This window comes from Manacus vitellinus, unplaced genomic scaffold (genome assembly GCF_001715985.3).
Source record: "Manacus vitellinus isolate BGI_N305 unplaced genomic scaffold, ASM171598v3 scaffold_2_pilon, whole genome shotgun sequence".
Classification (NCBI taxonomy): domain Eukaryota; kingdom Metazoa; phylum Chordata; class Aves; order Passeriformes; family Pipridae; genus Manacus; species Manacus vitellinus.
The window spans coordinates 2,489,411-2,501,464 of NW_021940208.1; the positions used below are offsets into that span (position 1 = coordinate 2,489,411).

A 12,054-nucleotide genomic window follows, 5' to 3' on the forward strand; every position below is an offset into this window, starting at 1 on the left:
GTAAAACAAATCCCACGTATAAAGTATATTGATGCTGTTTATAACATTGCAAAACTGTGCTACTGAATGACTGTCGTCAACATTGCACTGACCAGGTCCGAAACCTGATCAGCATCCAGAGAGGACTGAAAATGCAACAGGAAGTGAGTAATAGGATTCTTCCAGCAGACAGTGGAGAGACTTCTCCACTGATACTTAAACTAATAAATTAAAAATACTTTTTGATTTAACAACTAATAAGTTACACATCTGGACGTGCATCTAACTGCATACTGATGATAACTGGTATGTTGAGCATGAGCTGAGCTTCGACAGCAAAAGCTTTGCAAAAACTTCACTCACCTTGCAAACAATCCCATCATGTGCAGTGTTTCATTTTATGCAATAGATATGTGCCCCTGTAGCTGGCTGTTAGTTGCCAAATAATTCTCTGTGCACTCAGTATTGGTGCATTTCACAATGTGCATGCAGTCCAGCTTTAGTTTATCATTACATGTAAGTGGGGTTATAGCATGGAAAATTCTGAGAATCGTGGGCTTACTGCTAACTGGATCTTTGCAAAGCTAGCTTGTGCAGTTATGCTTTGTAGGGTGAAAGAGCACAGAAGTGAACTTCAGTAGAGATATACAAATGTGGTAGAGATGGGCTGAAAAAAAGTGCATCATTCATGAGATATACATCTTATAATTAAGTAGGAATACTTGAGACTTCCTTGGTCAGCTCTAAAATTTGCTTGATTTACACAAATGTTCCTTTTGCTGTTAAATAGACTAAGTAAATAAAAGAACATAGTTTGGCTTGTAAGAACCTTATCTTGATTCTAATATTGATGATGACATGGTTAGTGCATGAATGCACTTATTCTTGTTCTAGGAAGAAAATCTAGAAGATAAACTGAAAATGCTTGCCTTATTACTTTTGATCAGAATTTGCTTGTAGCACCCAGGCTTGTATATCATGTTAAGCAACTTCCACCAAAGTCCTTTATCAAGTGTTATAGGAGACGTCAAAGTAGATTATTCTTCCTAATGATAGCTCCTCTGAGTCCTAGGGGGAAAAAGCCCCCTTGCATCCAAGTTTTAAACTGATTGTGCATGTGCATGTATTTCATCTGAAGTGGTTTGTTTCTAACCGTGTCCTGTTATGGAATCTCACTGTTCTGAAGTACAAACATGGTTTGAAGCCTTTTGAATTACTGCTCTTCAGTTTCCACAGTGCCTTCACAGCCTGATAAGCTGTTTTCCAACCCTGAAAAACTTAAAGGACTTAGCAAGTCGGTACCATCATTCCTACAGGAAGAGGTAAGCTCCATCTCTGAAATATTATAGTTTCAGGCACCTGTCTGTTAACTCCATTCAAGTGAAATTCCCAACGACATGCCGTTCCTGATTTTAGCTGTTATCATCATCATAGTGTGGACCTTGGAACAAGCTCAAGGCCGTATTCAAATCTCTTAAAATGACACTGAAGTTTGAAAGTGATAAGCAACTTGAACTGTCTGGTCTATTATGTCTATGATTCTGGATCACAAAATCACAGAACAGTCTGGTTTGGAGGTACCTTAAAGATCATCTAATACCAAATCCCCTGCCATGGGCAGGGACATCTTCCCCTAGACCAGGTTGCTCAAAACCCCATCCAGCCTGGCCTTGAACCCTTGCAGGGATAGGACGTACACAGCTTCTCTGGGCAACCTGTGCTGGTGCCTCACCACCCTCAGAGTAAAGAATTTCTTCCTGTTATCTAACCTAAACCCACCTTCTGTCAGTTAGTTTAAAGGCATTCAGTTTAAAGCCACTAAAGTCACTTAGTTTAAAGTGTCTAATCACTATCTATCCCTCTCCTATAAAAGGACTTAGGATTTTCCGGTCTTTCAAACAGTCTATGTAACAGGACTGATTATCCACACGGCTTAACAGTTACTTCAGTCTCTGGATTTATTTTGTACAGTTCCAAATAGCACTCTCCAAATCAATTTTCCATCAAGAAGCCCTGTGCTAAGTAGGATGGACATTAGTCAGTCCTTACCTTTAACCTCTGAAATGGGAAACAATCCTGGCCTCCTTTTACTTATGAGTATAGACATAACTAGAGAAGCTACAATCAACAGATTTTTTTCAAGACTTATTCAAACTGCTTATATGCTATATATTTATTTATATAAATAATCATTTCCTTAATGTGTGTAGAAATTGTTTACTAATCTTGCATCTCTTACTAGAAGATATATGACATCATTTCAAAAGTGTTACACGGAGAGGGGAATGTAAATTGTTTGTGGGTGGAATACAACAGAGAGATGATGATGTCCATAACTGCTTGTGTAGGAAGATGCCAAGGCACATGTGGGAAATAAATCAATTTTTTAGTGTGGAGATAGCATTGAGATGGAATGGGATTGAAAGCACATAACCTGATAATGACCAAGGAAACCAAAACTGCATTTCCCTGATGGAAAAGCAGGGTCCTGCTTGCCCTCTTATAAGAAAGACTTTGCAAAACCCATTTGCTGTATCCAGTGCTGTTCTGTGCATGTTACCTTCCAGCCAGCTGCCCTCCAGATACAGGCATTGAACTGATAGCATTTGCTATGTAGCAGAAAGGGACTGGTAAGAGACCTGAGCACTATCACTTCCATAAGTTTATGCATGAGAAAGTGATGTAGAGAAGTTGAATATAATTGTCCGAATACACTTATCTTTGTACTTTTTCATTGCTATTTGAGATTTAAAACAAAAAAACCCTGAACCTAGTTGCATTGCTGCATAAAAAAAAATTATCAGTGTATGTTGTTCATCAGAAAAATCTGCTTTCAACTTTAAATGCATGACCTAATTCAAGAAAGATTATTCATGTCGCACTACAAGGGAATTTAAATTCAGGTTTCCACTGAGTCTCAATCTGCATTAAAATTCTGCTTGTTTGGTTTTGTTTTTTCAATGTTCTTTGTGATTATAAAGAAAATACACAGACTTTCTTTCTGTGATGTTTTTGTAGAGTGATGACAGAGAGACAGATACAGCATCAGAAAGCAGTTATTCCTTTGGCAGAATCAAGAAGAGTCCCAGCTCTCTAACCAATCTTAGCGGCTCTTCTGGCATGGCCTCCTTATCCTCTGTATGTAAACCAAAGCCTTGTTTTAATGGCACTTTGCTTTTGCTAATCTCTTAAATATTATTTCATCGCTCTTCTCATTCCTCTTGTCTTTCTTCCCTTGGCATTTCTGTCTCTTTCTTTCTGTCTCTGTTATATGAACATAACGTAATTGCTTGCATGAAATTGCCTGAAGCAAATAAAATAAAATTAAATAGATTTAATTTCTTTTTTCTAGTAACATATTGGAGCCTGTTCAGGACTCTGAACAGAGAGATGGATTTTATCCTAAGAACTTACATTTGTAGCTGAAAATGAGGAACAATTTATGTAGAACAAACATTTAGGAAAGGAGAAAGGGGGAGAAACAAGTGAAAGCAGAAGACATTATTGGAATGTTGGATATGTAATTGAGTCAGTGAATTAGCTAACCACAAGTCATTCGTTTATGTGGACTTTCAGTAAGGAAGAGTAGAATTTTTGGGAATGATGTTGACATTAAAAAAAAAAATATACATCTTTCTCTTTCTCTATATGTAGTGTTTAATTTTCAGTGTTTTATTTAGCTACATATTTAGGTGCATAATTCAGTCATATAGACTTTAACCACTAGTCTTTTGGTTGGTATTTTCGGAAGTCCTAAATTCTTAAGCTCTGCTTTCTGCAAGGAAGATCAGCTGAAGAGATTTAGAAGTAATATTTCACAGATCTGTTCTCTAGATATACAGCATCCTATAATTTCATTTCTTCTATCTCAATGCAATAAACACATTCAAATTTTTTGTAGAAAACTTGGTCTAACACCTTTGATTTCAAAATATCTCTCTTTTGTTAATCTTCTGGCTGAGGAGCTTGTAAAATGGTGTCCATTACATTTTGTTATTACATCCAAAGAGACACAGTTGATTTCTTTACTGTCTGAATTCTGAGCATAACTTCTACCCTAATCTTGAAGTATCTGGTGAAATGCAACGCCTGGAAAACTTTTCTCCTCTTGTATGATGCAGGTGAGTGGAAGTCTAATGAGCATCTACAGTGCAGACTTTGGCAACGTTGATGTGAAGGGGAACATTCAGTTTGCTATTGATTATGTAGAACAGCTGAACGAGCTCCACATTTTTATTTGCCAGTGTAAAGACTTGGCAGTAGCAGATGTTAAGCGACAGCGCTCAGACCCGTAAGTACAAAGAATATATTTATTTTCTAATGGAATTTTTTCTTTTAATGTGAAAATGAAAACTGATGGGGTTATCCAATCTCTCTAACCTGTTAGAGCAAACAACCCAATAAACAGATGAAGAAGCTATACATGCTTTGTGGGTTTTTTTTTCACTCTGATTGAATATAGAATTACCACTATAAAATGGTATACATATTAATATGGGAAATTTAAAATTTTAAGAATATTAAATTCTCTTTTAAAATTCTACTTTTCAGATGGTAGTATTAGAATCTATAAATATATCTGGGCCTGCTATAGTTATATATTCTGTATTTTTGTGTTGAGGAGACATTTCAACAGATTTTCCCTTGGAGAAGGGTATTATAAGGAAGTGGTGATGTTATACATCACCACTGTTGTTCTATTTCTTAAATGTACAAGCTGAACAACATAATGGTTACCTAAGTGGATTTCTTTCACTTTATAAGCAAATACTTGTGAATTTTGGAAAAGGAAGTTGGAGAAGGGTGAGTTTTTTCTCTTCTAACAAGCCTGTCTAAATTTTAGGTATGTAAAGACCTACCTGCTTCCAGAGAAATACAAGCTGGGCAAACGGAAGACTTCTGTCAAAAAGAAAACTTTTAATCCAGTCTATAATGAAATACTGCGGGTATTTATCAAACTACTACTAGAAATTAAATACTGCATGTGTGATGTATGAGGAACTTTAACTTTCAGGCACAGGTCTAGATGCACTCAAAAGAGATGTTAGCATGAAAGGGATTGCTCTGTAGAGATGACTGTGTCCTTCCACTGTCCTTCACTCTACAGTGGACTCTGGATACAGCATTGAGAACACTGACTGTTTTATACTTCTTGCAAACAAATACAAGCCAAGTATGGTCTTAAGATGCTTGAAATAAAAAGGAAAGAGCTGGGTTTTGTTGGTTGGTGGTTGGTGGGTGGTTGGTTGGTGGTTGGTTGGTGGGTGGTTGGTTGGTGGTTGGTTGGTGGTTGGTTGGTGGTTGGTTGGTGGTTGGTTGTTGGTTGTTGGTTGGTTGTTTTCTGAAATGAAGAAATGACCAGTTATGGATTTATAAACCCAGACACATTTTTTCTAACTGTATCACTTTCAGACACAGCATTGATTAAAAATTCATCTTGTTTTAATTTTTTGTCCTTGTTTCTTCCTCTGGGCAGTATAAAATTGAGAAGGATCTCCTAAAGGACCAAAGCCTTAATATCTCTGTCTGGCACAATGATACCTTTGGGAGGAACAGCTTCCTTGGTGAAGTGGAGTTGGATTTAGGAACTTGGGACTGGAATGATCGATCCAACAAGCAGATCAACTGGTTTCCCCTCAAGCCAAGGGTAGGTTGGCTGTTTTGTATTTTCTGGTCAAGTTTCATAATCTGCAGAACAAAACAGGTATAACATGGTAGTCTTTAGCACTAATTTAATTTCACTAATTTTTAAGCTGCTCTGGGTAGGCAAATGTAAACAAATGTTAACAGGTGCCACGTTCCATCTGTAGATGGTCCATGACTGTCTATGAAGAAGTGATATATTCTTGTGCCTTTCTGCAAGATAACTCTTGTTGAGGCTGATTTTTAAATGGATTAAATGAGACAAACATTCCTAAAGAAATGAGTTTATAGAAATGCACTTTCTGTTCACAAAGAGTAAGTTTCCTGACTGGAAGAATATATTTCATAGTTTTAAATAAGCATACAACAGTGGAAAAATGTGTCCTCAAAGCCTGTTTGTCTCCTCTGGGTCTAGTTTTCTGCTTTAGTAGAAGAGCTATGTATCTGAGTCACTGTCAAGTGATTAAAAATGCCCTAAAATCTCTCACATCCTGTAAACTGAGGGAAGGCTAATTGATAAGGAAACAAGAGAAAAAACTTGCCTCATGTAGAAGTCAAGCTGGTTCCAGTGGAATAATTTGCATGGTAAACTCTCTGTGCATGAACTGCAAAGTCTGAGATTTGTAGGTATGCAGAGATTTTTTTATTTTATTTTTTTAAATTTTTTAATTCAGATTTCAACAATGACTCTTAATCTAGAAAACAGAGGGGAGATGAAACTAGCACTCCAGTATGTCCCACACCCCATTGGAGGTAAGTGTTGCTGCTTTGCTTGGGTTTGTCAGGCCTTTGGGGGTTTTGTTCTTTTTCCTTTTTTTTTTTTTAGTTAAAAAAATCTGTTTAATGTTTTTCAATCACTTCAGACATCTTTTTTTTAACAAAAAGTAGATTTTCTTTTTTATTCCTAGAGGATTGAGTCACCCTGCTTGTGAATTCAGTTAAGGATCCCAAAGATCACTTTGGGATCTTTTGCTATTTTTAAGGTTACTATGGAAGAAATTAGCTCATTGTTATAACCTAAGCTTTGTAGTGCAATGTATGTGTAATAAAATTCTGTTTTCTCAATAATTTTAGAGATTATAAATCATCAGTCAGGGCTATGATGTGCTAAATAAACAATGACAACACATTGAATCGAAGCAATACTAGATGTAGGAAATAGAAGTAAGTATTTAGAATGCAAAAATTCATAGCAGTATGATCTGTTTGGTTTAATCTTGTCTGACAGCTGACAATGGACAAATCTGAGAGTGAAGCCAGGCCAGGTCTTTAATCCAGACAGTCAGTCAGTCAGTCAATAATAATCAAATATATTTAGAACACAAAGGAGCTTTTTTGAAAGCATGAGCAGCAATAAATGCTAACATCACATAGCAACATCACATAGCAGACAAGCTGATCTCCTTATCTAGGAGGCTTGGAAAGAGAAGACTAGTAGCTCGTTGTAATAAAAGAAAATTTTTTGTAGGAATGCAGAAATGATGTGATCTTGTACTACTTTGATGGGATGAAGATTTCAGCTTCCAGAGTACAGAGAGCAGTGTTGAATTAAGATGTGAGATAAGTCTAGGCTGAATATCACCTCTACAAATGGGCAGGAACTGCTGCATCATAGAAATTACCTTTAAAAGTGACCTGCTTAAGCAGATGTTTTGTTTTATTTTTACAGGAAAGAAGACTCCATCTACTGGTGAGGTCCACATCTGGGTGAAGGAATGCCATAACCTTCCTCTTCTGAGAGGAAACAGGCTCAACTCTTTTATTAAGTGGTAAGAATTGTTGAAGGCATCAAACATGGTGGACTAATAATGCTACAGCTGCGTTTTCTAATTGTATCTTCATTTTTCTACATTCATATTAAAAAATACCCACTGAATTGTTTTCTAATTCTCCCTTACTGTCACGCAAATTCTCCTGCAGGGCTTGCAACTTCAAGATGGTAAGTATATACCACCAAGTAAAAGTTACTGGGAGAATGTCCTGTGTAATCACTGCACCTTAGTTTTGCCTCTGTTACTTGGTGGAAGGACGGGTCAAACTCCGCCTGCTTTTATTCGCATTTAAACAAAGTGTGTTTGTGCAAGACTATGGTTTAGCTTAGCAAACCATGGGAGGAGACAGAAATGAGAAGCATAGCTGTATTTCTTCCCCCTTCCTTTTCATATACAGACTAAAAATGTAAAGAGACAAGAATAACAAGATGGTTGGGGAAATCTCTGGCAGCAACAAAAGGTTTTGGTGTCAGTATAGTACAGCAAGTAAAGTCACTTGTACCTCTTCCCCACTTGACTTGCCCTTCCATCCTCTGAAGCACAAGGGTGGATACATGCTGCCAGTATTGCTTGTAAGGAACTGAGAATATGACCCTTGTCTTCATCTCCAAAAAGCATCTGATCTTCAGTCATGTTCTAACATGCCAAGCACAACATTAATCAGTAGCTTTTGCCTTTCCAGTATGTTTAATGCAGGCTATGGTGTATAAGTGCAAACTGACAGTGTTTTTTCTTTCTGAAGTACCATTCTTCCAGACACTAGCAGAAAAAGTCGCCAGAAAACAAGGACAGTTGCAAAAACTACAAACCCGGTATTCAACCACACCATGGTGTATGATGGCTTTAGACCAGAAGATTTGAAAGAAGCCTGCGTAGAACTCACAGTCTGGGACCACAACAAACTAGCGAACCACTTTCTGGGAGGTCTCCGGATAGGCCTTGGAACAGGTACTGGACAATTACCACATTAATACTTAATTTATTAAATAGTCTTTCCTGTTTTTTTTCCTTATTTCCTTTCCATTTCTTCTTGTTTTGAGAAAATCACTGAATAACCTTTCAGCTATCTATTTACTGAAGGGTTCCATTCAGAAGCTTACCTATTCTTCAGCGCAGGTCCTGAAATGTTAATAATAGTAGTGTTAGCACGACTGACAACTAGGACAAAATATTAGAAATAAACCTTTGTCTGGGCATACATTGTATCTGGTATTGTTTTGATTACAAGAATATGCTATTCCTGCACCCAGAATCGTGATAACATCTTACAAACTTATGCGTGCAAAAACTAGGTGTGTGGTGTAAAGACAGCATGGGGTGGAAATAAAAGGATAGATGAGGAATGCATGATAAGATTTGAAAATCTTGAATAGGAAAAATTATAAATGCAAATAAGTTTTTAGCATAAGAGGAATATAAGACATGCAGATATAACAACAGTAAAAACATACTGTTCTTCTATTTGTCCCTTTCATTCTGCTCTCTGGTCTGAAGGGAAGATGGTTTTGGAGTTTTCTCAAAAAATACAATATAAAAATTACCTTTCATAAATTAACTTCTTACATAGTTCACCAGAATAACCTAAATTACAAATTAGAATAGTAAATCTCAATTTGAATTTTAGAATACTCGAGGTTCCATTTCAGTACAAAAATCAGTATCTTGTTTTGTTATTAAATCTTCTCAGATGTGTGGGAAATTAACATCTTTCTCCTTGAGATTGTGACAAAAATTAAGGATAACAAGAAAAAAGTCTGGAGAAAGATGACAAGTCTCTGTGTGAAACTGTGACTAATTGTATTTGATAGAAGTGTTCAAGAGCAAAAACGCAGGACTGGATCTCCAAAGCACTAGGTCAGCTACCTCAGGAGGTGTAATCATTTTAGAGCAGGCAGATTTGATTGTCTGCTCTCAACTCTGCAGCATATTAAGTAGTGTTTCTCTTAAAACTGACATTTTTCTAGGCAAAAGCTATGGAACTAGAGTAGACTGGATGGATTCCACTTCAGATGAAACTGCCCTTTGGGAGAAGATGATGAACTCTCCAAACACCTGGATAGAAGATACACTACCTCTCAGGATGCTTATGGTTGCAAAATTGACAAAATAAGGTGGCTTTTTAATTGCTAGTCAAAAGGAAACCTCGGGAATGAAATTGAAGGTGCAGGGGATAAAACTTGGAAGAGGAACACAGTAGCAGCTTTGACAGTTTTTGCTCTGTTGCCGTTCTGGTTTTGTGATGTCATACGTCACTTCATATTTCAAATTAAACATTTGCCCACAGAACATTATGTAAATTTGTAGTTGTACATTTCTAGGATATGTAAGCTGCTTCTCCAGTGAAAGAAGCATGGCATGAAGTGGTACTGTTGATGTCCCATTCTACAATGCGCAGAGGACTAAGTTCCAGTGTACTGTAAAAAATCAGGGTTCTAAAAAGTTTGCTATATATATATGTGTTAATCATCTTGCTAGTCTGCAATTCTTACTCTTAAATACTGAAGACATAAAGATGATTTTTTTTTTCCTAGTGCTACTCATAAAGATCTAACTGTGCCAATTTTAGTGATGACAAGTATGTTGAGTATTTATTCTTCAAAGTGTGCTTGTTTGTACCTGTATCTATTAGCTTGGTTTTTCACAAGAAGTAACTTACCTGTGCTTCAGTGCCACCATTAGGGGACTGGTGGGACTATAGTGGTCTTGGCTTAAATAGTTTTGCAGCATAAGAAATAAGACTGGAATTTGTAACTTGTAGAAATGCATGCTACTAATAAATAAATGCATGAAGTACTAGATGTATTACTTTTTAAAATAAAAAGCAGCCTATTAAGACTAAATAGTAATTCAATGTTTATTAAACCCCAGTGGTTTATGTTAACCATTCAGCTTGCAATACAACAAAATGCAGAGAGAAAATATTTTTGAAAATAAATGCACATTTATTTGTTCCAACTGTGCATGTCTAAAAACCAGTTAGACGGGAGAAGGGAGCTCTTCACAGTTCCAACTCAATTGCTTGATTTAACTTTAGAAATTTAAATGCTACTTGGAATTTATTATACACTATGAATGGGAAAAAGGGAAGGTGCTATTCAACCTGCTGGGGAACCCACTTTCACTCTCATGAACCAGGTAGCCTGTGGAGTTCACAAACGCCAAAAGTAGTTGCAAGTCTTTGATATCTTACTGCTTCGGGTGTTTTGTATGATTGGTAGCTGCCACAGCTTCCACTTTGCCAGACAAATGCACTTCTTATATGACCAGGGAACATGTGCATATGACACTTCAGAACAATGTATTTGTACTGAAATGGTAACAGCAGTTGGTTTGATTCTATATCCTTAAAGAGACACTCCTGAAAGGGTGGTGATTCTAGAAAAGAGGGACCTAAGTTATTTGTATTCACTGCCTATATGAATTAATTTTTCACCTGAAAACATATGTTGCTTTTAACATGACCTACAGTTTCACAGGATTAAAAGCCAAGATTGAGGACTTCTCCAAGCTTGTGGAAGTTCTCTTTCCTTTTCCAAATTTGTGTGGTTTTGAGAGTATCAGCAATGTTTGTTTGCTAAGAAACACTGCCAGCTCTTTCAGCCACCCTGGTGGGGCTGGCACGGCTCCAACCAGCCCATATGAGGTCATGAGCTCTGGGGTGACTGAATTCAGTGTCTCGCCTCCATGGAGACAGAACCTCACAGCAGGAGTGATAACAAACAGACAGGGGAAAGAAAATACCTGGTAAGAAAATAGTTTTCTCTTCTTCAACCCTGCTCTTTATTGTATTTCCACTGGATGGCCTAAACCTCTCAGTCCTTCTCCCCCTTCTCCATTATTTTGAAATGTTTTGGCAGGATCCAAGGTAGCAGTGGGAGAGTACGGGATAGTGGAGACAGAACTGGTGTCCGTACTGATGGTCACTACTACACAGCTCTGAAACTCTACCTGCTTCACAGCTGTTAATCCATTTTTGCTGTACATTATTTTTCATCCTTGCTTTAAACTGGTACCTTCTCACATCCTATCTTTATCTCCAGTCAAAGCCCAGGAATTCACAAAACCTGATTATCAGCATGCTGTTTCATGTGCTGTCTAGTTTCAGGTCTGCGTCCACATGAAAAACTTGTAGATGAGTTTTAGGCTAATTTTTCAAATGTCTGGGTAGCATACTGTGTGATTTGGCACCAATAATCATTTGGGTGCCTATGTAATACAAATATTTCCCTTATTTAGAAGAAACAGCCTTTTAAAATTATATGCCTTAAATAATTCAGCAAATCAGTGTCAAAATTCAAATGAGGAACTGCTTCTCCAGTCACAGTGTCTTTGTATCACAGGGCATTCAGTAATCATTAGCATTGTATAGATCTCTTATTTTATTCATAAATCTTTAAGCATGACATAAGACTATTCAGTTATTTTTAATGAGTAATATACTATTATAATCTCACAAATTAATTAGAAGTCTGATGTAACCCTCTCTTTATTTGCAGTTATAATACAGAGTCTGTAGGAGAAAATAAAGGCAAAGGAGAAGGATTGCTTAAGGAATTATTTACAGATTTATCACTTACAAGCTTTTTACCTAAATATGATAGTAGTTCTTGTGGCTATAGCAGCAGGAATTTGAGAAGGAATAATTAGCAAAGCTAAATCA

At 36.9% G+C, this 12,054-nt stretch overlaps 1 protein-coding gene across 1 annotated transcript in view; it reads left to right on the top strand.

Moving 5' to 3' along the window:
* The window catches only part of SYTL2 (synaptotagmin like 2), a 38,646-nt gene extending 28,359 nt beyond the window's left edge, over positions 1-10,287 (top strand). The window contains exons 11-20 of the mRNA XM_029960887.1: positions 96-143; positions 1,207-1,301; positions 2,998-3,117; positions 4,101-4,270; positions 4,823-4,925; positions 5,456-5,626; positions 6,297-6,375; positions 7,292-7,391; positions 8,137-8,342; positions 9,359-10,287. Of these exons, the coding sequence (XP_029816747.1) occupies positions 96-143; positions 1,207-1,301; positions 2,998-3,117; positions 4,101-4,270; positions 4,823-4,925; positions 5,456-5,626; positions 6,297-6,375; positions 7,292-7,391; positions 8,137-8,342; positions 9,359-9,504 (1,238 nt within the window). The 3' untranslated portion in view covers positions 9,505-10,287. The remainder of the gene's footprint in view (positions 1-95; positions 144-1,206; positions 1,302-2,997; positions 3,118-4,100; positions 4,271-4,822; positions 4,926-5,455; positions 5,627-6,296; positions 6,376-7,291; positions 7,392-8,136; positions 8,343-9,358) is intronic.
* Positions 10,288-12,054: the final 1,767 nt, after the last annotated feature.